The following is a 25,438-nucleotide window of genomic DNA, read 5'->3' on the forward strand; positions in this document are numbered from 1 at the left end:
AGAGTGTCCTTTCTGTGTCCTGATGTCTGGTTTATTTGGTATTTCTATGAACACAATCAAGGCCTTCACTGAGGTCCTAGGACCAACCGACCCCTCTTCTAGTTAGGTGTAAGGCCACATTGACTTAGTTAATTTGGCTTCCTACATCTATCACATGTAAAGACTTCTCAGATTTGAAAGACGTAAATTTACATTATATTTTGTCAGTCTCCTGTATCCTAGTCTGTCCTAGTTTACTGTGTAGCTAAAGATGACCTTGAGCCTCTGCTCCTCTACCTCCCAAGTGCTAGGATTTCGAACACACACGTTATTACATCTGGTTTATATGGTGCTGGGCATTGAACCCAGAGTTTTTTGTATGTTAGGCAAGCACTCTACCAGCCCTATCCCCCAGCCTGTTTGTGTGTGTGTGTGTGTGTGTGTGTGTGTGTGTGTGAGAGAGAGAGAGAGAGAGAGAGAGAGAGAGAGAGAGAGAGAGAGAGAGAGAGAATGAGAATGAGAATGTGTGTATAGAGGCAGTAGGATAGTTTCTTACTTAGTCCCACCATCAGGAGTGCTGACCTCTTCGTAGTCCTGAAGCTCACTAAACTGGCTTGGCCCTTGAGCCCAGCCAGCATTAGGATTGTGTAGCAACCACCACACCTGGCAGGCAGTTTGTCTTTGCCTTTAGGTTCTTATCATCACTCTGGGTTTTAGGCACTAAACCACCCCCTCGCCCTTTTTATTTTTGTAGTACTGGGTGCAGTTTGAATCCAGGGCCTCATACATAGGGAAGTAAGAGCTGTATTATTGAGCTAACATCGCCATCTTTTTGGGGGGTGGGGGGCAGATATTGTGTACACACACACACATACACACACACACACACACACACACACAGAAATGCCGTGTTGGAGGTGTGAGCCCATGTATGGGTGCCAGGGATTGATGTCAGTTATTTTGCTTCCCATCTTAGTGTTACGTGTCTGAGGCAAGAATTCCTGGCTGTCCTGGAACTGACTTTGTAGATCAGGCTGGCCTCAAACTCAGGATCCTTCTGCCTCTGCCACCTGGGTGCTGGGATTAAAGGTGTGTGCCACCACACCTCAGCTGTGTTTGAGACAGGCTCTTGCTGTTCTACAACTTGCTATCTATATCTAGGCCAGAGTAGCCTTGAACTTCTGCTGAGATAAGCATAACCAAACCCATTTTAAGATTTTGTTTTGGGGTTGGGGATTTAGCTCAGTGGTTAGAGCGCTTGCCTAGGAAGCGCAAGACCCTGGGTTCGGTCCCCAGCTCCAAAAAAAAAACCAAAAAAAAAAAAAAAAGATTTTGTTTTGAGACTATCCCAAACATAAGTGTGTGTGTTTTGAGTCATGTATGTGTGCCTGTGGGAGCTACAGAAGCCAGAAGAGAGTGTTGAGTTTCCTGGAGTCTTTAGAAAAGTCGTAAATGCTTGTGATAACTGAGCCTCTCAGGCCCCTCCCTTCATTTTCCAAAGATCTCTCTGGAATCTAGCCAGTAAGCTCCAGGGTCAGTCGTACCCTGCCAGCCCTGGGGCTACTGGTGGGAGCCTCTGCACCCTGCTTGTACAGCCTTGTCATGTATCTGAACACTCAGGTATTTATGGGTTAACATTTACACCAATCCCTTCCTGGGTTCTGTAGAGTTGTTCAGACTGGACTGAAACCCCAGTTCTCCTGCCTACTCTCTCACAGTGACAGCCTGTGCATGGAGATATTTTAGAATACAGACACTTGTGGGATGGAGAAGATACAGTTTTGGGTTTTTTTTTGTTGTTGTTGTTTGTTTGTTTGTTTTCTGAAGCCAGGGTTTTTCTGTATAAACCTGACTATCCCGGATCTCACTCAAGGGATAATTGCTTCTGCCTTCAAAGTGTTGGGATTATAGTATTTCAAACTCAAAAGAACTCCTCTTCCTCCTCCTCTGCCCCACCCTCCTCTCCCTCTCTCCTCAGATCTACCTACTTTTGTCTCTCAACCCTGGGTTTCAAGGCAGTTGCCACCAAGCCTATGAGAATAAAAGTTTTCTCAACTGGGGTTTGTGTCTATTAAGTGTTTCAGGTAAGCTCACCAATTTAATTTGATCACCGTCCTGGCGCGTGGATTTTTTTTTTTTTTTTTTTTTTTTTTCTTTCGGAGCTGGGGACCGAACCCAGGGCCTTGCGCTTGCTAGGCAAGCGCTCTACCACTGAGCTAAATCCCCAACCCCGTGGATTTTTTTTTTAAAAAAATTAATATGGATGGATGGCTAGAAGCACCTCCTCTGGGAAATAGGATAACATTTCTTTTTAGAAGGAGCGACTGTTTTGAGGAAAGTAAAAGGTGTTCACAGGAAGTGCATCTTTATTGTTTCGTGAGGGATAACTATGTGACCTGGAAAATAGCTGATAGTGGAGTTTTCAGAATTCAGTGTGACTTCTGACTTAAGGAAGAAAGGGTTATTGAGTCCCTTGATCTTTTCTCTGGAATGAACCCGTGCTCTCCTCCCCCTCTTCGAATTGTGTATGGTTGGGATAACAGTCTTTAAACCTAGCTGTGACTGACAATCAATGTGGGATACTAACACCTTTGTCACCACAACTTTTAGGATTGCCTTATGATTTGAGTCTCACTGGGTGTGAAGGATGTGAAGAAGTCATTGTTGGTGGGAGCTTGAGCAGTAGACGACACCTCTAGAAAGGTGAAAGAGACTCGAGTTCTCCATTCCTTTGATTATCGTGGGGTCTGAATAGCAGCCGGGGCTTGGAAACTACATTTCTATAGATAGAAGTCCATTCAGCAGAGATAATGCGCGGGAAGTTGCAAGTTTTCCCGCCTCGGTCGGGAGCGTGACCTCTGACGTAAAGCTCCGCCTCCTTAGGGGGGGAGGCTAGTGGGCTCCGCCCTTTACAGGATGACGACGCGTGTGAGACCGGAAGGAACTTATAGATTTCGCCTGCGTCTTGCCTCCGGGGCGGAGGGAGCCCTGCCTGGTGGGGGCCACTCTTCCGCTGCGCGCCGCGCGACGTGATGACGACACTGGGCCCGCCCTCTACCCTGGCTGTGCTCTGGAGTTCTTCAGTCGTACCGCGTGCGCAACGGTAGTGACGCGTTTAACCCGGAGTATGGCGGATACCGGCTTGCGCCGCGTGGTTCCCAGCGACCTTTATCCCCTTGTGCTCGGCTTTCTGCGAGATAACCAGCTCTCAGAGGTGGCCAGTAAATTTGCAAAAGCGACAGGCGCTGTGAGTCCTTGGTTTGGTCTGCGGGCCGGGGTGGGACGACTCTCTAAGGTAGTCTAGGCCTTGGCAGGTTTAGAAGTGAAGAAATCGAGGTCTGGGGTCTGTCAGTCTAATGTCTGTGAAGCCTCTCTGCCGACCTTTCTAAGGCTTGAGGTCTCGGCATCTCTTTCCATCACGTCTGACTAGCTCCGAATCTTATGGCTTTTGGTGAGTTTTGCAGTGGTGGCAGGCATGGGTCCCTCGTGACCTAGGACATGTGGCGATAGATCCCTCCCGGAGCATTGGTTTGCCGGTGCCTGCTTCTGCTGTACTTTTTGTTGGACTTACACTTGGTTGCAGTTTTACCTGAGACTCAAAGATAAATTGTTACTAGTGAAGGCTAGGATTCTATTTATTTATACACTTTAAAAAATGAGTAAGTGCAGGGATAAACTGCGTAGCAATGAAAGCTAGGATTTCATTATTTATTTAGTTACTTAATGAATGAGTGCAGGGATAGGCTGCTTTCAGTATACCATAGAAGGCGTGAGCATCTTTCCCTGTCAAGTTGGCACTGGGCTTGGAGCTCCAGGTAGTGATATAAAGCAAATGGAGGCTTAGGCCAGATCCACCACTTTCTACATTGATGATCCTGGGCATCCTTTTATTTAAGACAAAGTTCAACCCTTTATATTGTGTATAAAAGTCCTTGTAGAGTGGAAGATGGATATAAACTTCTGTCCCTCTTGCCTCAGCCTCCTCATCCTAAGCATGCCTGAACATAGCAGGATGCCATTTTGGTTTTTGTTGTCAAGACAAGAGTTTCTCTTTGTGTAGCCTTGGCTGTCTTGCAACTCACTTTGTAGACCAGATTGTCCTTGAACTCAGCTCTCACTCTGCCTACCAAAAGCTGGGATTAAAAGGTGTGTATCACCATGCTCAGCCCAATTTACAGCTTTTGAGTGAATGAGATTCACCAAGCGAAAAATACACAAACCAGTAATCTCATTGTAGACACACAGGGACCACGGGATGATTGACAGCTATTGTGTCACTTCAAATCCATGTAAGAGAGCAAAATTAGAGGGTTGGGGATTTAGCTCAGTGGTAGAGCGCTTGCCTAGGAAGCGCAAGGCCCTGGGTTCGGTTCCCAGTTCCAAAAAAAAAGAAAAAAGAAAAAAAAAAAGAGAGCAAAATTAAGTGAAGGAATGTGAAATGTCTCGTCTGCATCTTAAGAAAAGCTTTAGTGTTCATGGAAACACCTTGAAAGACTGTGTAGACTTACGGTCTTTTTTTTTTTTTTTTTTTTTCAGGGGGATAGCATGACTGACAATTTAGGTTTTTTTTGCTTTTTTTCTATTTTTGAGAATGTCTCATCGTGTAACCCTGGCTAGCCTGGAACTCACTATGCAGAGTAGACTGGCCTCCCAGAGATGCCCCTGCCTCTGATTCCTCAGTGTTGGAATTAAAGGCTGCACCATCATAACTGCCTGGTCCCCTCCTGTTTCTGTGGCCATTTTTGACCTGGCCTTGGCCTTATGATCTTCCTGCCTTAGATCCTGGGAATCTTGGGTTACAGGCCACCAGACCATTTGAGGTAATCTCCTTCTTTGTAGTAAAATAAGGGGGTTTTTGTCACAAAAGGAAGTGATCAGGTCAGTCTCATAATAAGAGAGTTTTTTTTTTTTTTTTGTTTTTTTTTTTTTTTTTTTCGGAGCTGGGGACCGAACCCAGGGCCTTGCGCTTGCTAGGCAAGTGCTCTACCACTGAGCTAAAGACAGGGGGTCTCAATATATAGTTATGGCTGTCCTGGGGCTCACTGTGTAGACTTAAACTCATCTCTGCTTGTCTCTCCTTCCCACATGCTAGAATTTAAGGCATATGCCACCACACCTGGAGCCTTTGTTTGCTTATGTATTCTCTCATGCACGTTGGTGGTTTGCCTGCATGTAAATGTGTGTGATGTGTTAGATTCTGGAGTTCAGACAGGAGAGAGCTACCATGTGGGTGCTGGGAATTGAGCCAATTCTCCAGCCCCGCCTTTCTGACTTTTTTTTTTTTTTTTTTTTTTGCTTTTCTGACTTTTAAAATTCAATTTTTTAGGAAAAAAGTTAATAGTTAGAAAATATGAAGCCACAGGTGTCAGGATTGCATGAATCTGGAGTTAACAGATGTGGGCGCTGGTAAAAGTGTGGATGGAAAGGCATAGGAATGGCTATGCTATAAAGTTTTCATGTTCAGTGTTAGGTGATATGTAAGTGGAATATTTTTCTCCTAATTTATACAAGTAGGAAAAGTCTTAAGATGTAACATCCATTTCAAATTGAGTAGGTAGTTAAAATAACTTTTTAAAAAAGATTTATTATATATAAATACACTGTATGTAGCTGTCTTCAGACACATCAGAAAAGAGCATGAGATCTTATTACACATGGTTGTGAGCCAACATGTGGTTGCTGGGATTTGAACTCAGGACCTCTTAACCACTGAGCCATCTCTCCAGCCAGTAAAACAACTTTTGAGACAAGGTCTCTTTACATAACCCTGGTGTCCTGGAACTCTGTATATAGTCCAGTTGGGCCTTGGCCTCACAGATCTGCCAGTCTGTCTTCCCAGTGCTGGGACCATGCCAGGCTGACAAATTACATTGATCAAAGAGTAACAGAATCTGACCGAGAGACACTTTCCTTAACCAAGCCTCTTTTCTTACAGACACAGCAGGACGCCAATGCCTCTTCCCTCTTGGACATTTATAGCTTCTGGCTCAAGTAAGCTTTCCTTGTTGTACTTGGGTTATTTTCTCCTCTAGGTGGGCTGGGTTGGGCTCCTTGGGTTGAGAAGGTCGATCTCTCAGAAACCAGCCTAATCTACATCAACAGGTCCACCAAAGCCCCGAAGGTGAAACTGCAGTCAAATGGACCAGTGGCCAAAAAGGCTAAGAAAGAGACTTCATCCAGTGACAGCAGTGAGGACAGCAGTGAGGAAGAGGACAAAGCCCAAGTTCCCACACAGAAGGCTGGTGAGGCTGTGTGAGGTGTGGGGTGGGGCAGGGCTCCAGAGAGACCCTATGGCACCTGCCTGGAGGGCTTGTTTTCATGGGCACTTATATTTCTTTCTACTCAGCCGCCCCTGCCAAGCGAGCCAGTTTGCCTCAGCATGCTGGGAAAGCAGCAGCCAAAGCTTCAGAGAGCAGCAGTAGTGAAGAGTCCAGTGAGGAGGAGGAGGAGGAGGACAAAAAGAAAAAGCCTGTCCAGGTATGTAGCCTTGGCTGTAAGGAAGGCTCAGAAATGAAACTAAATGGGGCATCTAGCTTGGCCGGCTGGGTGGTGTAGGCCGCTCTATATTGCATAATTCTGGGGGCTTATGGAGATGCTGAAGTCTGAATGATGAGATCGAGGTGCAGGCAGGATTCTCTTCTCTGCTCAGGGGCTCTGTGGTCTTCGGGGTACTGTGTAGGGCCCTGAGAATACAAGGGTTTTGGTGGGAGCTGTTGACAAGATTATGTCAGGAACTGGCTAGTTTTTATCAAGTCGCTGTTTGGATATTCTTAGATTGTATCTTTGAGTTTTTCTTGCCCTTTCAGTGGGCTCCTAAAAAAAAAGACTCCGGGCCAGCCTGGTCTACAGAGCAAGTTCTAAATAGCCAAGGCTACACAGAGAAACTGTCTCAAAAAACCCAAAATAAAAGCATCTTGTTCAGGAGCCCTTGCTCATCGTCCTGTGTTCTGTTTGTTTGTTTGATCCTCTCTGTAGCTCTGGCTGTCCTGGAACTTTTTTGTTGTTGTTGTTTTTTCTAATACTCTCTTTTTTTTTAAATTATTTACTTTATATGAGTACACTAGAAGAGGGCATCGGATCCCATTACAGATGGTTGTGAGTCACCATGTGGTTGCTGGGAATTGAACTCAGGACCTCTGGGAGAGCAGCTAGCACTTTTAATCGATGAGCCATCTCCAGCCCTATCCTGCAACTTTTGTGTTGAGCAGGCTGGCCTTGAACTTCCAGAGTTCTTTTCCTCCCACTTGCTGGTATTAAAGGCGTTTGCCACCATCTTTGCTCTCTTGTTTTAGCAGAAAGCAGTTAAGCCCCAAGCCAAGGCAGTCAGACCTCCTCCTCCGAAGAAGGCAGAGAGCTCTGAGTCCGAGTCTGACTCAAGCTCAGAGGATGAAGCACCACAGACCCAGAAGCCAAAGGCAGCTGCTACGGCAGCTAAAGCCCTGACTAAAGCCCCGACTAAAGTCCCAGCCAAACCAGGTATTTCCCTGGGAGGGGAGTTGGGACCAGTGTGAAGTGGTTGCTCTTTGCTTCCCTTAGCCAGGCGTGGCTGTAAAAGCCCCAAGATGCTCTCTCTGCCCCATCCAGATAGGTGGGGCTGGGGAACTAGAAGATAACGCCTGGAATTTGTTTGTTTGATGCAGGGTTTTGTTCTGTAGCCCTTGGCTGTCTTGGATCTCCTAGGCTGGCCTCTAACTCAGAGATCCACCCACCCCTAATGCCTTTGCCTCCCAACTGGTGGGATTGAAGGTGTTTGTGCACCACCACACCCCAGCTAAGCCTGGAAAATTTCCCCAGACCCTGTCTCAAAATTTTAGTGGGAAAAATAAGGCCGTGGATAGACAGGGCTGAGGTAGAGTAATAGCATGTGTGAGGCTTTGAGGTTAATTCTCAGTACCACACACATGTACACAGCCAGATGTGGTGAGTGTGTACCTATAATCCTTGCAGTCACAGTATGACTGCTGAAAATTTAAGGTCAGCAAGTTCTAGGCCACTCAAAGAGGAAAAAAAAAAAATCAAACAATTTAACAAAACATTATAGCTAGGACCAGTATATAAGAGAAGCAGTTTTTTTTTTTTTTTAAACTTTTCTAAGATTTGTTCTGCTTAGCAGCTCATATCACTCTTGAAGGATAGATGGTCCTGAGTCAGGGTGCTGAGGTGCAATTAAACTCAAGGTCTTAGAATCAGACTCTCCTGATGGTAGAATTCCTGGGGGATGCTGTACTGCTTGGCTGGGCGTGGTGCGGCCTGCCTTTAATTTCTATACCTGAGAGACAGGCAAGCGGATCTCGGGTCCAACCTAGCTGGAACTAGGTAATGAGGCCCTACCTCAAAAACAAACACACAGACCTTCGTTTTCCTTTAAAAACAAAGTTTTGTGGGGCTGGCTAGATGGCTCAGTGGTTGAGAGTACTTGCTACCCTGGTCCTGGGTTCACTTCCCAGCACCCACGTGGGATCTCACCACTGTCTGATGGGGTCTTCTGGTGTAGAGATGTACTTGTAAACCAAGTAGCCATGATATAAAACACATAAGTAAGTCTAGTAAATAAATAAAATGCACTTTACTTTTAAAATGTGTATGTGAGTGCCCATTCTAGTGCCCCATATGTGTGCAGTGACTCCAGAGGACTAAAGGTATGTGGTGTGGGTGCTGGGAACTGAACTTAGGTTCTCTAGAAGAACAGTAAATGCTCATAGCTGCTGAGCCATCTATCACCTTGATCTTTATTTTTTTAATCTTTAATTTTCTTTTTGTTTGCTTAAAACAGGGTTTTTGTTTTGATTTTTTTTTTCCCCCTTTTTGGTTAGTTTTCTTGAGTCAGGGTTTCTCTTTAGCCCTGGCTGTCCTGGAACTAGCTTTGTAGACCAAGGGGCTCTGAGATTCACCTACCTCTGCCAAGGGTATGCGCATCACACGTGTGGGTCAGGTCAGGTCTCACTGTAGTCCAGTGGCCTAGAGCTGGTGATTGCTCCTGCCTGGCCCTAGAGTGCTGGGATTAATGGGCGTTTCTTAGCACAGTTATACACACCTAAGCTCAGCCTGGGGTTAGAGCCTGGCGCACAGCAGAGCGAGCACCAGTGGTAAGTGTTGCATTGTCTTTTAGGTGCACACAGCCCGCATGTGTTCTCTGCTGTTCTTCACAGCCACCTGTGTTCCTTTCATTCCATTCCACAAATGAGTTGTTTCTTCCTTCTGATTAGAGTCTGAAGAGAAAGACATTAGAAGCGGGCATTATATGGTTTATTGTACGTGTGATGAATCTGCACATCTCACAGCATGCACATATAGAGCTTAGAGAACAACTTTCAAGAGTTGGTTCTCCCTATTACTATATAACATTAGAGAGACTCTTTAAGTCCGGTGGTAGCCAATGGGACATTTTTTTGAAGTTTCCCAACTTGTTTAATATTGCTTTTGTTTCTCAGGTCCACCAGCGAAAGCACAGCCTAAAGCAGCCAATGGCAAAGCAGGCAGCAGCAGCAGCAGCAGCAGCAGCAGCAGCAGCAGTAGCAGTGATGACTCAGAGGAAGAGAAGAAGGCAGCTGCACCTCTCAAGAAGGTTATTAGGGTTATAACTCTGTAGCGGGAATGATGTAAAGGGGCTTCAGGGAGTGTCTGTCCTTTGTCAGGATTGTTTGGGAGGGTATTTTCCTCTAATGTTAATTTTTTTTTCTCCAATGAAGACTGCACCTAAAAAGCAAGTCGTGGCCAAGGCACCAGTAAAAGTAGCTGCCGCCCCCACCCAAAAGAGTTCTAGCAGTGAGGACTCTTCCAGTGAAGAGGAAGAGGAACAGAAAAAACCCATGAAGAAAAAAGCAGGTGACTGGACAGGGGCGTCAATGTCCATAAACTAAGTCCTAGTGCACAGCATCCAGCTTCTACAGAAAGGAAGGCAGCCACAGTGCATCATGTAATGTAGACCCAGAAGTTGGAAATGACTTGTTAACCCAGCACACAATCTGCAGAAAAGGAATAAACCCTAAAGACAGACAGGTTCAAAGAATTTAAGTACTTATTTTCTTTGCTGGTGCTAGAGCTTAAATCCAGGGCTTTGTGCATGCTAGGCAGGTTCTGTACTTAGGAGATATGTCCTCAGGCCTGTGTGCACTTTTGCTCTTGCTATGTAGCTCTGACGCTCTGGGAACACTCTGTACACCTGGCTGGGCTTGAACTCAGATCTGTCTGCCTCTGCCTCCCAAGAGCTGAGGTGTATATCACCCCCAGACCTATTTTATTTTACCGCTTATTTAATATTTTCCTCTGTACTCCATGGCCCCAAATTCACATCAGTCTTCTACTTAGCCTTATGAGTGTCAGGATTACAGGCATGAATCTCCCAAATGCATGTTTCAAAACTATTCTGTGTTTTAAACAGGTCCCTACAGTTCAGTTCCACCACCTTCTGTTTCTTTATCCAAAAAGTCCGTGGGAGCCCAGTCTCCAAAGAAAGCGGCCGCGCAGACACAGCCTGCAGACAGCAGTGGAGACAGCAGCGATGAGTCTGGTGAGTCCCTGGGAGGGCGAGCGAAAGGAGGAATCTGTAGCTGTGATGTGACTGGAGAGAAAGGCTAGGGCCCTGTGTGCGTTGTTGCGCTCTTCCCAGTGCTCTTCTGGTTGGCTTGCAATTTTGGACCCATCCTAATGTCACAATTTCTCCCCAGATTCAAGTTCTGAGGAAGAGAAGAAAACTCCAGCTAAGACAGTCGTCTCCAAGACACCCGCCAAACCAGCTCCAGTGAAGAAGAAAGCCGAGAGCTCTTCAGACAGCTCAGGTAACGCTGCTCAGACTCTTGGGCTAGTGGGGTGCCTACTGTCTTGGTCTGCCGTTACAGGGCATCCCTGAACTTGGTTTGGGGAGCTGTTCATTCTGTCTTCTCTCTCCAGATTCTGACAGTTCTGAGGATGAAGCTCCTGCCAAGCCAGTCAGTGCCACCAAGAGTCCCTTAAACAAGCCAGCTGTCACTCCTAAGCCGCCTGCTGCAAAGGCAGTGGCAACTCCTAAGCAGCCTGCGGGCAGTGGCCAGAAACCTCAGAGCAGAAAGGCTGACAGCAGCTCCAGCGAGGAGGAGAGCAGCTCCAGTGAGGAAGAGGCCACCAAGAAAAGTGTGACAACCCCTAAGGCCAGGGTGACCGCCAAAGCAGCACCCTCTCTACCTGCCAAACAGGCTCCTCGGGCTGGTGGGGACAGCAGCTCCGACTCAGAGAGTTCCAGCAGTGAGGAGGAGGAGAAGAAGACGCCTAAGCCCCCCGCTAAGAAGAAGGCAGCAGGTGCAGCCGTTCCCAAACCCACCCCTGTGAAGAAAGCAGCAGCCGAGAGCAGCAGCAGCAGCAGCTCCTCTGAAGATTCCAGTGAAGAAGAGAAAAAGAAGCCCAAGAGCAAAGCTACTCCCAAACCACAGGCAGGAAAGGCCAATGGCGTTCCAGCTTCTCAGAACGGAAAAGCAGGCAAGGAAAGTGAGGAGGAAGAGGAAGACACAGAACAGAACAAAAAGGCAGCCGGGACCAAGCCAGGCACGTGTCTGTAGTCACCCCTGGGTTTTGTCTTGTAGTACTGGGATGTCCTCAGGAGGGAGGTGGACAGGGAGATGGCTGCCTCCTGAGTGATGGTGGCAGGCTCTCAGCAGGCCTGGTTCCTAACTAAGTCTGGCTTTTTTATTTTATTGTAGGTTCAGGCAAGAAACGGAAGCACAATGAGACAGCAGATGAAGCAGCAACTCCTCAGTCTAAGAAAGTTAAGCTGCAGACCCCTAATACGTTTCCAAAAAGGAAGAAGGCACGTTGTCCCACATTGTTTTCAGAACGCAGCCCATAGATTCATGGGACCATTGATTCCTGGCTCAGTCTGTCCCGATACCATGTTCTTTTGAGGAGAGCTAGCTGTCACCAATTTAACGTTTACTTCATTTTCTCTCTAGGGAGAGAAAAGGGCATCTTCCCCTTTCCGAAGGGTCAGGGAGGAGGAGATTGAGGTGGACTCTCGAGTAGCAGACAATTCCTTCGATGCCAAGGTGAGGGGTGCTTCCCACTCTTGGGGCCTGGGAGGGAAGGACAGACTGCTTTGAAGGGGCAATAGAGGAAGGGTGACAGGGCATTGGAGTGTATCTTCTGTGTAATAACCTCATTTTTTACCAGCGAGGTGCAGCTGGAGACTGGGGTGAGCGAGCCAATCAGGTTCTGAAGTTCACCAAAGGAAAGTCCTTCCGGCACGAAAAAACAAAGAAGAAGCGAGGCAGCTACCGGGGAGGCTCCATCTCTGTCCAGGTCAATTCCGTCAAGTTTGACAGCGAGTGACCTGTGGTCATCTTTAGCAAAGGAAGGGTGATGTTGGGAGGCTGGCACTCACCTCCAATGGACCCAGAAACTCAGTGTTGTTAGGAGACAGTTGTGGCACGGACAGTTTGGAGCAGGTCCTTTGACACTGCAGTCTATAGTCCTTCCATGCTCCTGCTTCTGGACAGGCTTGTTTTTGAGCGTTGATTGTCAAAGACAAAAAGGTTTTTTTGTTTGTTTTGTTTTATTTTTTAAGAAATCCATTTGGTTGTCAACTGCCTTCCTGTTCTGTTGGTCTTCATACTGAGAAATTTGTATATTTTATATTAAATCATGTCATACAGATTTTTGTTGTGATTTTCAGAGATGAGTTCCACAGATTAAAGTCTTTGCCTAAGGCAATGCACAGAGTCACATGGAGGATTCTGTTTATGTGAGTGCACAGACCCACATTTGATCCCTCCCCTCAAAGCCCCGGTGGGCCCTGACGTAAGTCTTGTGATGTTTGACTGCTAAGCATGCCCTGTGCTCATCTTCATCCATTGGGCCTGACACCGAAGCTTCCAGAAGCCGGCGTGGATCTGCCAACTTTGGGGATAAAATTGCAGTTCTTGGTACAATCTCCTACTGAACTGACAGGCAGGATTCTCGAGGATGTGAGTGCGATGCAACAGTTTTTGTTTTGTTCTCAGTAGCTATTAGTGCTACGTGTTTACAGTGTGTTCTAGTTTTAATTTCGAAGTAAGCTTTTCTGACACTGAGAGGCATTTGCAACAACTTGACTCTTACCGCTGTTGTATATAAGCTCATGGATGTATTTGATTCTTGTTAACATCATCAAGAGCAGAATGGTAAACTCCTGCATGGTTGAGGCACTGGTCAAGGAAGTGGAGATGATCTGCCTGAGCCTCCGGGTGAAGTAGGTACGGTGGATAGATCCTGGGCACCTGCGGTGAGGAGCAGGCAAAGGATTCAGAACAGTAAGGCTGGGAGAGGTCTGGGCAGGACCATTCTGTCTGGAGGTTGGTACATGGGAGTGATTATGTCTTATTTAAGTTGGTCCCCTGGATTGATTATTGGTACCTTAACTATATGATGTTGCTGATACTGGCTAACCAGGGGGGCTGGGAGGCATATCTGGGTGATAGTGACGCTTACCTACCATTCAAGGACAGAGTGTGATCTCCATCAAGGCAGGAAGTGAATGAGCAGAGATCCCTGGGCCAAGGGAGTAAATTATAAAGCCGTAAGATTTGACCATTGGCAGAGCTCAGCCAGAGTGAGGGAAGGGAGAAGAGCACCCTGGCTAACCTGGTGAGAACAGACACGTAGCCCCCCTGGTTTGGTTTCCACGGTCACCTGGTAACCTGCTAAAAGTGGGTGTCTGTGGCAGCTCCTTGAGGAAGTCTGCATGGTCAAAGTTCTGTGTCTTACTACAAAACAATAAAATGGATGGTCCCTGATGTGTTCAGAGTTGTATTTTTGTGCGAATGAGGCCTCATAACTTTGTACACAGTAGAACAAGTGGGGGGGGGCTGACACCTGCTTACGAGTTTGCTATAGAAGCTTCTCAGTTTGCCAGTTCTCAACCAACCTTACCTCAGTACCTTTTCTGGCCTCTAAACTCCCCACCCCCTTTTAACTTTTATTTTTGTATTGTAAAGATGTCTGACATGCTTAGCTCTTTTTCAGGCTTTAGTACAACTAATTACCTGTAAACCAAAATTAGCTCTGCTACTTGTGTTTGCATCATCTGGAGACTAAAAAACGATTTTTACATTAGCATTTTTTTTTTCTTTTTTTTCGGAGCTGGGGACCGAACCCAGGGCCTTGCGCTTGCTAGGCAAGCGCTCTACCACTGAGCTAAACCCCCAACCCCACATTAGCATGTTTTTATTTTAGCCAGGCAATTGTTGGCCCACACCTCTAATCCCAGCACTTGGGGGAGACAAGGGAAGGAGGATCTCTTGGGCCAGTCTAGTCTACAGAGTCTACAGACAGGGTTTCTCCGGATGGTCCTGGCTGTCCTGGAACTCACTCTATACCAGGCTGGCCTCGAATTCAAGAGCTCTGCCTCCCGAGTGCTGGGACTAAAGGCTTGCACCCGCACCACCTCGCACATGCTTTTCTTTTTTTCTTTTTTTTTTCTTCTTTTTTTCGGAGTTGGGGACCGAACCCAGGGCCTTGCGCTTGGTAGGCAAGCGCCCTACCACTGAGCTAAATCCCCAACCCCGCACATGCTTTTCTTAAAAAGAACCTTTTTAAAATTATACTTATTTAAATTAAGCACTTGTTCGATTCCCAGCATCCACATCCGTAACTCCAGTTTCAGAGGATCCAGTGTCCTCTTCTGACCTTGGGCACTGAGCACACATGTGTAAACATACATGTAGGAAACAAAGTGAGTAAACCTAAGTTAAAAGTTACTTGTATGTATTGGGACAACATCGTAGTGTGCGTGTGGTCACAGGACAAACTCAGGAGTCAGGTTTCTTCACCAGGTGGGTCCTTGTTAATACACTCAGGACCTCCGGACAGTGTCTTATTTTTAGCTTACTTTTTTTTAAAGACAGAATCTCATGTAACCCAGGCCTCAAACTCATTATGGAGCTGACCATGAACTCAATTTCCTGGGTGCTGGGATTGCAGTGTGCAACCTACCAGGTTGTACGTGATGCAGGAGATCAAATCCAAGTCCTCGTGAATGATAGGTAACGCAGAGTTCAGACTCTTGACTCAAACACAGCTGCCAGGAAACAAAAGCATTTTAAAGGCTCTTTTCACAATTCAAGCACTCCAGAGAGCCTGCTTAACCTGCAGTTACTGAAGGGACCAGCAGGTGGCACTCCTACCCACTGCATAGGAAGCCTGTACCTGCTCTGAGCTTTTAAATATAGATGTAAAATATCAGTTGAGGCTCTGTGATTCTGGAGTGGTGAAAGAAGACCTCTGCCCTGTGTGGTCGCCTGATACCTGAAGGCCAACTGCAAACAGTGTGCCTTGTAGAAGCCAGGTTTTCCTGGAACCCTGTGGCCCATCTGTAGGTACCAGGCATGATCTGATTTTGAGTTACCACACTGTTAGCTTTAAATGTTCTGATTTTAACAAAATCACCAGTTACGTAAAGAAACAGTAGTGGGAGAGAGTCAGGCTTAGCCCCACCCCTGCTTTAGGAACTGTTGGCAGTCGGCCGTTGGCTCCTGGGAGAGGGGAAATCTTTCGAGGGGAAGGGGGCAGTATGACCACTCATTCCAATGGATGGCCTCACGCCCATGGGTATACAATAACTGAGTGCCTCTGCCCATCTCTCTAGCCCTGGCATTGAACCGAGATCCTTGTGCCCGTGAGGTGGGTGTTCTACCATTGCTCTCTCTACACCCTAAAATAACCATCTCGATGACAAATCAAAAAAAAACTAAAGAGGAGGAAGAGAAAGTTTAAAAAAAAAAAAGCCAGGCGGTGGTGGCGCACACCTTTGCGTGCTCCCTGCGCTTGGGAGGCAGAAGCAGGCCAATCTCTTGAGTTCAAGGACAGACTGGTTTACAAAGTTCCAGGGCAGCCAGGGGGACACAGGGGAACCCTGTCTTGAAAAAACAAAGACAAGGAGAATAGATGTATGTACAAAATAGATATATCCTAGGGTAAATAAAAATCGAGCTGGAGTCGATTTAATCCAGCACTCAGTTGGTAGAGGCCGGGGATCTCTTGAGTTTCAGGCCAGCCTGGTCTACAAGGTGAGTTTCCGTTTAGCCAGAGATGTATAATGATAGCCGTATTTAAAAAATATAAATAGGGCTGGAGAGATGGCTCAGCGGTTAAGAGCACCGACTGCTCTTCCAGAGGTCCTGAGTTCAATTCCCAGCAACCACATGGTGGCTCACAACCATCTGTAAAGAGATTCAATGCCCTCTTTTGGTGTGTCTGAAGACAGCTACAGTGTACTTATATATATATAATAAATGAATAAATCTTTAAAAAAAAAGACAACCATGGTTATAAAAAATATAAATAACTCCTTTGTGCACATTGGACCTGCTGATGACTAAGCAGTGGGGACCTGTTAGTGGGACAGCTAACGTGGGGAAGGCAGCCTCATTCTGCCGTCCCTAAAGTTGGGATACCCACCTCTGCCGCTGTCTCCATTCCAAAGGACAGCTAGACGGACCTTCCTGACAGGGAACAAGAAGCCAGGGAGCTGGGGTTGGGGATTTAGCTCAGTGGTAGAGCGCTTGCCTAGGAAGTGCAAGACCCTGGGTTCGGTCCCCAGCTCCTGAAAAAAAAAAAGAACCAAAAAAAAAAAAAAAAGAAGCCAGGGAGCTGAGCAGCATGTACCCAAGCTTCCCTCCCTGAACAGTAGGCCATTGTTTCTCTTAGTTCTATTTCTAATTTTGGGAGCAGTGGAACGTGCACCTCTTCTTGTGAGCTTGCATTCAACACCTTCCCCGAGGCATGGAAATGCCAAGGCGATTGCTGAGGTGGGGTGATGTAGTTAGCCTTGAATGTCGATTTGATGGGGTGATGTAGTTAGCCTTGAATGTCGATTTGATGGGATCTGAGATCAGATAAGAGATACGCCTCTGGGCAGGTCTGTGAGGACTTTCCCCAGCAAGGATTAGCTGGGAGAAATAAACCCTTCACCAAGGTAGGCAGATTACCAGAGGGGAGAAGCCCTCCCTCTGAGCAGGCGCCATGTTATTAACCCAGATACAAAGCTATCTAAGGGAGAGCAGGGTTGCCCACCGGGCATGCTTTACTGGTAAGCGTGTCCATCTCTGTGGCTACTGCGATTGCTGCACCATCCTCTGTGAAAGCGACACCTCCATGCTTGGGCCTTCCCACATAGACACCTGCAGGGCCAGACTAGGCCCACTGAGGCATTTGGTTTATGAACTGAGGAGATACAGGTTCTCCGCCTCTCTATCATCGTGCAGACTGTGTTACCCGACTACCCAGCCCCTATCGTGTGCCACTCTAGTTAATGCCCCTCTAGAGCTTGGTTTTTATTTGTGTATATGTGCTGTGTCTATGCCACGTTATGTGCAGTTAACTCCAGAGGCCAAAAGAAAAGGCTGTCACAGCCCTGGAGCTGGGGCAGCTGTGGGTTTCCCAAACCCATGCCTGGTCCTCAGCAAAGATGGCAAGCACTTCGTGCTGCTGAGGTGTCTCAGTGGCCCCGAAGTTTATAATGAATGCGTGTTCTATCAGTTCCAGACCTCTATACAACCTTCCTAATACAGGAAGAACGCGGAGGGAGTGAAGTCCAGGGTGCACGTGTGAAGGTCAGAGGACGATTTCTTGGACTCCGTTCTCTTCTGCTAGCTTACCTGGGTTGCAGGGGTCAGCGTCAGGTCTTCTGAGCCGGCTGGCTTGTCGCTTTCACACTCCTAACACCTTGGTGTGCACCTACCAAATACAACATCGGTAGCATAAAAAGCACAGCTTAAAAACCAGCAAGAAAAGGAAATCCTGGAACTAAGAAGAATAACTAAGACAGTTCCTGCGACAGAGGCAAAGGTACATTAAACAAACCAGAGTCAGCGTGTGAACTCCAGGCAAGATGGCCTCAGACACTCAGACACCCACAGAGTCAAACTCCCTAAAGACTGAGGGAGAACTCACTTTCTTCACAGTATAATTATATTTCTACAGTATATTTATATACTGTAAAATATCTCACAGTATAATTACATCTTATAAAAGCATAAGAAATTGGGTTGGGATTTAGCTCAGCGGTAGGGGTTGGGGCAAGGCCCTGGGTTCGGGTCCTCAGTCAAAAAAAAAAAAAAAAGAAAAAAAAGAGAAAAGCATAAGAAATTGCAACCCCGGGGTTGGGGATTTAGCTCAGTGATAGAGCACTTGCCTAGCAAGCGCAAGGCCCTGGGTTCTGTCCCCAGCTCCGAAAAAAAGAAAAAAAAAAAAAAAAAGAAATTGCAACCCCACAGGAAGAGCAGCATAGGCTGGCCTGACCACCAACTAAGGAGTGTACCTGGAGGGGACCATGGCTCCAGATACACATGTAGCCGAGGACAGCCTTGCCTGACAGCAACGGGAGGGGAGGCCCTTGGTCCCTGGGAGGCTTGATGCCCCAGCATAGGGGGATGCTGGAGTGGTGGGGCAGGAGAGTGTGGGTGAGTGAGGGAGCACTCTCACTCAGGCAAAGGGGAGGGGGAGAGGGCAGATGTGGGAGGGGCTGTGGAGGGGTAAACGGGAAGTAGGATATCATTTGAGATGTAAACGAATGGAATGATTAATTAAAACAAAAAACATAAGAAAGCTGTATATCTGTTTATATAAGCACCTTTACGTCTGGAACAATACTAGGAAATATGTTTTATATGTTACCTCTGAGTATGAAACTCTTGCCTACATGCAGGTGTGTGCACCATAGGAGTGTCTGTTGGATTTCACTGAGGTTACAGGTGGTCATGAGCTACCAGAGGAGGGTGCTGGGAATTGAAACTTGGTCTTCTGTAAGAGGAGGTCCTCTTAATGGCTGAGCCATCTCTCTAGCCCTCGCTGCTGGCTGCTTTTGAATGGAGATTGAAGCCAAGAAAAACAGAGGACTGCCTTCACATATTCTTCTATTTCTGGTTGTGAGCCTGGCCTTTAACAGCCGAGCCATCTCTCCGGCTTTCCTTCTATTTTCCCTTTAGGGTAGTTTTAAAATGTTTTTATTTTACCTTTAGAGTGTGTGTGTGTGTGTGTGTGTGTGTGTGTGTGTGTGTGTGTGTGTGTGTACACATGAATGCAGATCTCAGCGATCAGAGGAATCATATTCTCGAAGGACTGGAGTTATAGGTAATTGTAGTCGACCTTGTGAGTTCTGAACCAGACTCAGGTCCTCTGCAAGAAAAGTGAGCACTCTTAGCCGCTGAGCCATTTCCCTAATCTATACTTTTTGTTCCAAAGAACACATTGCTTTTTGGTTGGAAGACTTGAGGACCAGTTTAGAAAAGGCCTTTAGAAAGCAACCGTGGGACTCAGTCGGTAGAGCACGTGCTTACCGTGCTCTTTTGAAGCCCTGGGTTTAGTCCCCAGCCACACATAAGTTGGAACTTGGTGGCATGTGCCTGTAAGCCCAGTACTTGTGTGGAGACAGAAAAACAAGACTTGAAGGTCATCCTTGACTACAAAAGAACTTTGAGGTCAGCCTAGGATACCCTCAAAGATGAGCGAACAAACCAAAAAACCAACCAAACCAGATAAAAAACAAAACCCCAAAAGCAAAAAAACTGAGCGTTGGGGAGGCAGCTCAAACAAAGAAGTACTTGAGGGCCTGAGTTTGACGTAAAGTGCCTGGTTTGTCACGTGTGTGTATATCTACGATCCTAGGTCTGGTGACGCAGAGAGACCAGCGTGTCCCTGGGGATTGCTGGCCATCCGGTCTAGCATAATCCTTGAGCCTCAGGCAGTAAAAGGCCCTCTCTCCAAAAGTAAGACAGAGAGCAACTGAGGAAGATGCCTAATGTCAGTCTCTCATTTCCATACACATATGCACATACATGTGAATGTGTATCCACACACATGACCACATACATATATACACACACATTAAAAAAGAAAACTGAGGGGTTGGGGATTTAGCTCAGCGGTAGAGCGCTTGCCTAGCGAGCGCAAGGTCCTGGGTTCGGTCCCCAGCTCCGAAAAAAAAGAAAAAAGAAAACTGTGTAAGGCCAGGCATGGTGGCTTATGTCTTTAATCCCAGCACTTGGGAGGCAGAGGCAGGGGGATTATAGTGACAATTTTGGTTTCTTTGAGCAGAGAAGTGTTATATGAATATGTTTTGCTATAGGAATATGGTTTGGTTTTGTTTAGTACATGTGGGATATGAGGCTGCTTCCGACTGTCCACAGCAGCTATGACTTGCCTTGTGCTCTGACAAGGGAATGATTTTGCTAGTTAGAGATAACCTACATTTGGAATTTTGGGGACCCTTAAGAGGGTATAAATGCCAGAGTTCTGAGAGAGGAGGCGCTGCTTCCCGAGGTGCTGGAGCTGCTGCTGCTGGTTGCTGGATTGCTGGTTACAAGATCGCACCTGCCCCAAGGAACTGGGCACCCCCTTCTCCTTTAACCTTCTTTGTCTTCTATCTAGTTTTGGGGGGTTGGAAGAGATAAAGGAGAAGGTGGTGGAATAAGAACCCAATAAAGTCCCCACAGTCTGGTTACAGTGGATCTCTGTGAGCTTGGAGCCTGGTCTATAAAGCAGCAAGTCATAGTTTGGCTAGGGCTCTGTGGTGACATCGTGTCTCAACAATGACGAAAAGAAAATCTGGGCAAGTGTTTTCGCTAGAAGTAAACCTAGGACAAAAGGATTAAGTGGAGTAGTTCACCAACCTGAACTTAACAAAGGAAGGCAAACAGCCTGGAGAGGTAAAAGACCTTTCCCTGAGTGACCTCAGGTTAAAAGAGGTCCGAAAGTTTGCTCTGAGGATGAATCTAATCTCAGAAAACCATGCAGCAAAACAAAAGGAAAAGGTGAATCTGGCTTCGTGGCAAATGCCTGTAATCTCAGCACTTAGAAGGCCGAGGTGGGGGAAGGATTGGCATGGATCTGAGGCTAGCCTCAGCAAGTGCCGGGTTAGTCTGGGATGCACAACAAGAAGACCCTGTCTCAGAACAAAAAGTACCGGGACCGGAGATTAAAGGCGTGCACCACCGTGCCCTGCATGAACACGAGGACTTAATATTTATTATAGCTTAGGCCTTTAGCTGGCCAGACACTGAGTTAGCTCGATCTGAATCATTATTATTCTAGTTCTGTGTTTCATCGCACTGTCAATTCTCCACCTCTTTGCTCCTGTTCACATCTGACCAGCTTCACTTCCTGCTGGCAAATCCCCTGCTTCTGCCTTCTCCTCCCAGAATTCCTAACTCTGCCCAGAAATTCTGCCCTCCCTTTCTGCTTCAGATATTGGGCGTCAGATCTTTATTAATGCCAATCGGTAAGGAAGGAATGCAAGTGTTTATAAAATAGAAAAGAACACATTGATGGGGCTGGGGGAGCTGTGGAACCAGGAGGAGCAGGCCTGGAACAAAAATGGGCTCCAGGCATGACCAAACCTGAGAAATCTGATCCTGAGGTTGACAAGTTTAAGTCTGCCCCTCCTGGCCCTAGGCCTGCGTGTCCCAGCACTCATAGACCTGTGCCGCAACAGAGGAGATCCAGTAGCGAGGTAGCCCGGTTAAACTTCCTTTCCCCTTATGAGGTCATGTCCAGCAGTACCTGGGATTCCTCTCTTATGCAAATGAGGCAGCCCCAGCACTTTAGCCCTGGGCAGTGATGTACACTCAGTCCACAGACCCTACTCACCTCACAAAGGTTTAACTGACTGTTGCTACCCCCCAGTTAAATGAGTTGCTTAGTGAAGTCCTTCTCTCTCAGGACAGGGGTCCATTTTCGGATGATCACGCCATTAAAGATTTATTTATTTTTAATGTATAAGTACACTGTAGCTGTCTTCATGCACACCAGAAGGGAGCATCAAATCCCATTACAGATGGTTGTGAGCCACCATGTGGTTGCTGGGAATTGAACTCAGGACCTCTGGAAGAGCAGTCAGTGCTCTTAACCACTGAGCCATCTCTCCAGCCCAATCACGCCATTAAAGGAGAGGAAATGGAGCAAGAAAGAGGTTCCGGGATGGGCCCTCGCTCTCTGCTGGCACAGAATTAACAATTGAATGTACCGAGACACATCTTCACACAGTGCCTCCCCAGTGGTGCGCACCTTTGATTCCAGCACTTGGGAGGCAGAGGCAAGTAGATCTCTGAGTTCAAGGCCAGGCTGATCTTCAAAGAGAGTTTCAGGACAGCCAAGAGCTACACAGAGAAACCCTGTCTCAAAAGACAGAACAGAACAGAACAAAACAAACAACAACAACAAAACCCCCTCAAACCCCCAAACCCCAAAACCAAGCTCAAACAGAATATTATTAACTACCAAAAGGCTGAAAACCAGTTGGTTTCTGAGGATTTGAGATTAAAATAGAAAAGGTGGCTTGCAGTTACCATATTGTGAAACCAACACAATGGCGAAGACAGGATATGGGAAATCTCTTATCTATAGAGAGAGTGTCAATCCTACATTAAGTTTAGCTTAGTTTGACTACAACATAACTAAAGATTTTAAGGAATGCATTATAAACGTTTACAGGTTAAAAGTATTTTTACAGTGGATTGGTTATACAATTTGCAGAAATTTTTAATTTATTTTATAATGATAAAGCATTGCCTGCAAAAATGTCAGCACCAAGGGCACTAGCAAAGTCACAGTACACATGTACAGGCAGGCGGAACTCCTACACATAAAATAAACAACAGAGAGAAATGTATTGAAGAGTTACTAATTGTAGGTCCACAAGATGGCTCAGTGGGAAAAGATGCTTGCTGCCCAGTCTGATGACCTGAGTTGGTCCCAAAGACACATGTCATGGAAGATAACTCCTATAGGTTGTCCTCTGACCTCTGCACAAGTGGTGTGGCATGTGTACCAAAACTTTCTCCTCTATTTTAATAATCGTATAATAATTTAAAAACCTTTACATGTAAGAGTGTGTGCTTGGGGTTGGGGATTTAGCTCAGTGGTAGAGTGCTTGCCTAGCAAGCGCAAGGCCCTGGGTTCGGTCCCCAGCTCCGGAAAAAAAAAAAAAAGAGTGTGTGCTTGATTTTCTCGTGTGTCCGCAGATGCACACAGAAGCCAGAAGAGGGCACTAGTCCCTGGAGCTGGAATTGCTGGCAGCTGTGAATTGCCCTATATAAGGGTTGGGAATTGAATGCTGGTCCTCTGGAAGCAATCTTGACCACAGAGTCATCTCTCCAGCATTTACTCATTTATTTTGAGATGGGGGTTTGTTATGTAGCGCACGCTGGTCTGGAACTCACTACATAGCCCATCTGACTTCAAATTTAATCCTCCTATGCCAACCTCTCTAGTTCTTGGACCACAGGTAGAAGAGACAAAAGACAGCCCGCTCTGGCAGCCCACTCTCGCCTCCCAGTTAGCCCCTGGTGCAGAGTTCAGCACTCCTTTCCACATTAGCCCTGGCGTGGACTTCAGCAACCCTCCACCCTAGACAGCCAGCACTGCCCCTTGGTGTGGATGTCTCCTCTCTTTGAAGGAGGCAGAAAATTAATGCCCTTGAAGTGATATGGCCCCCACTCTTAAACTATGAGAAAGAGACAGCCAAGCATTTCCAGAGAGCTATGGCCATCTTGTAAAAATGCCCTGGACATTGAGAACAAAATGACTCATTTCTTTTTTTTTTTTTTTTTTTTTGGTTCTTTTTTTCGGAGCTGGGGACGGAACCAGGGCCTTATGCGCTTCCTAGGCAAGCGCTCTATCACTGAGCTAAATCCCCAACCCCTAAATGTGAACTGTACTGCTGATATCCTGACCATGCAGATTGGATTTGCTCCAAAGAACTGTTTCTAAACAGGTCCACATAAACCCAGAGCCCCCTCCTTTGTTCATATTAACCTTTCCTGAGAAGGGAGATTTTTCACTGCCTCTGAATAAAAGTGGGTTTGGTGGGATCTCTGGGAGGTTGGGGTTCATCTAAAACTGGGTATTAAAAAGGTGCAGGCATACTTTTTGAAAAAATCTGTTTTACAGGTGGTGTTTTTTTTGGCTTAGGCATTACAGGTACAACTGGTCTTAACAGGGCCTCAGCTTCTAATGTAATGAGGAAAACCCCAGGTTTTGATGGGTTAGCCATGCTGTTTAAAGAGGTTGGCAAAAGAGCAGCAGCTGTTGCTGGGTCATCTCCTGCCATGCTCCCAGAGGGGTTTTTTGGTTTTCCTTCATAGTTTTCATGTATACTATTTTGAAAAAGTTTAAGGGGGAAACTCAACAATTCGCTTCTGTTAGAGAAGATTACAGAATTGGCTGTGCACCTAGAGAGTGTTTGAATAGAGCCAGTGGGAGGAGAACTAACACCGGCCGTCAGGCTTGGTGTCTGAGACCAGGAATTTACCACATGATGAAAATGGGAAGCAAACTAGGCTGGAAGGTAAACTGCCTCCCCTGCTCCATACACTTTCACTGCTAGAGCACCTCCGTGAAACTAGGGACCGGGAAGAACAGGAAATAGTACAAGTACAACCAGATAGTGTTCAGCTGAGTGTGCCACTAGGGCATTTGCTTGGGCCTATATAGGCACTTTCAGTCTTCCCAGTCTTTGTGCAGCATATATCTGCTAATGATGGCATTCCTGCCTGTAAGGGATTGAACTGGTATCTAATAGAAATGCTAGATCGAAAGCATTTTAATGAGGCTATTATACTGTATGGGTTACATTCTCCTTTTGTTAAAGAAATGCTAAATGGCTGGGCTACACAACATAGGGTTTTCCCACAGGATTGGAATATGATTGGTGTCATCTGTACTAGAAGCTAGACAGCAATTACAATGGTTGTCCTGGTGGAGGCACAAACCCACAAAAATAGAACAACAAAATGCAGCAAGGGGGAATAAATGTTACTAAAGACCAGCTGCTTGGTGAAGGGCATTATGCTGTCTTCCAAGAACAAATCTGATTGGATGGTTCATCTAACCCGGTGAACAATGTCATGTTGCAGCTTTAAGAGCTTGGGATATGGGGTTGGGGATTTAGCTCAGTGGTAGTGCGCTTGCTTAGCAAACGCAAGGCCCTGAGTTGGGTCTCCAGCTCCGAAAAATATAAAAAAGAAAAAAAAAAAAAAACTTGGGATATGGGGCTGGAGAGATGGCTCACTGGTTAAGAGCAATGACTGCTCTTCCAGAGGTCCTGAGTTCAAAACCCCAGAACAACCACATGGTGGCTCAAACCATCTGATGATGTCTGAGGGCCCTCTTCTGGTGTTCAAGACAGCTATTGGATGGTTCATATAATAATAATGTCATGTTCTTTAAAAAAAAAAAAAAGAGCTTGGGATATGGCCATGAAGGTGTTGGGCAGGACCAGGCTGGTCTTTATTTATTTTTTTAATTTTGTAATTATATTTATGTACAGAAAGCTTAAGTGTAATGGCGAGCTCTTTAGCCTTTGCCTTTTCCAGCTTGGCAATGCGAGCCCAGGACGTTGCCTCCCCAGTGGCGGCGGATCTTGTCATATCTGTCATTATAATTGGTCCTATTAGTTTCCATCAGCTTAGCCAGAGCACCCTTGTCTTCTGAGTTAACCTGTGTGAAGGCAACAGTGGTG

The 25,438-nt window shown here is 46.5% G+C and overlaps 1 protein-coding gene across 2 annotated transcripts; it reads left to right on the top strand.

Annotated features, from left to right (window-relative positions):
* The first annotated feature begins 3,029 nt into the window (after window positions 1-3,029).
* On the top strand, window positions 3,030-12,669 carry Nolc1 (nucleolar and coiled-body phosphoprotein 1). Of its 2 annotated transcripts, none has more exons than XM_032892100.1 (13): window positions 3,030-3,226; window positions 5,915-5,970; window positions 6,082-6,221; window positions 6,326-6,456; window positions 7,272-7,455; window positions 9,411-9,544; window positions 9,669-9,804; window positions 10,361-10,489; window positions 10,647-10,757; window positions 10,870-11,496; window positions 11,652-11,758; window positions 11,901-11,993; window positions 12,118-12,669. In XM_032892100.1, exons 1-13 carry the CDS (start codon window positions 3,107-3,109, stop codon window positions 12,274-12,276), a joined length of 2,127 nt encoding a protein of 708 aa, XP_032747991.1. In that variant the 5' UTR covers window positions 3,030-3,106; the 3' UTR covers window positions 12,277-12,669. The 2 variants fall into 2 exon arrangements, with proteins under 2 accessions (XP_032747991.1, XP_032747992.1); XM_032892101.1 differs by having other exon boundaries at window positions 7,275-7,455.
* Window positions 12,670-25,438: the final 12,769 nt, after the last annotated feature.

This window comes from Rattus rattus, chromosome 2 (genome assembly GCF_011064425.1).
Source record: "Rattus rattus isolate New Zealand chromosome 2, Rrattus_CSIRO_v1, whole genome shotgun sequence".
In the NCBI taxonomy this organism is placed as follows: Eukaryota; Metazoa; Chordata; class Mammalia; order Rodentia; family Muridae; genus Rattus; species Rattus rattus.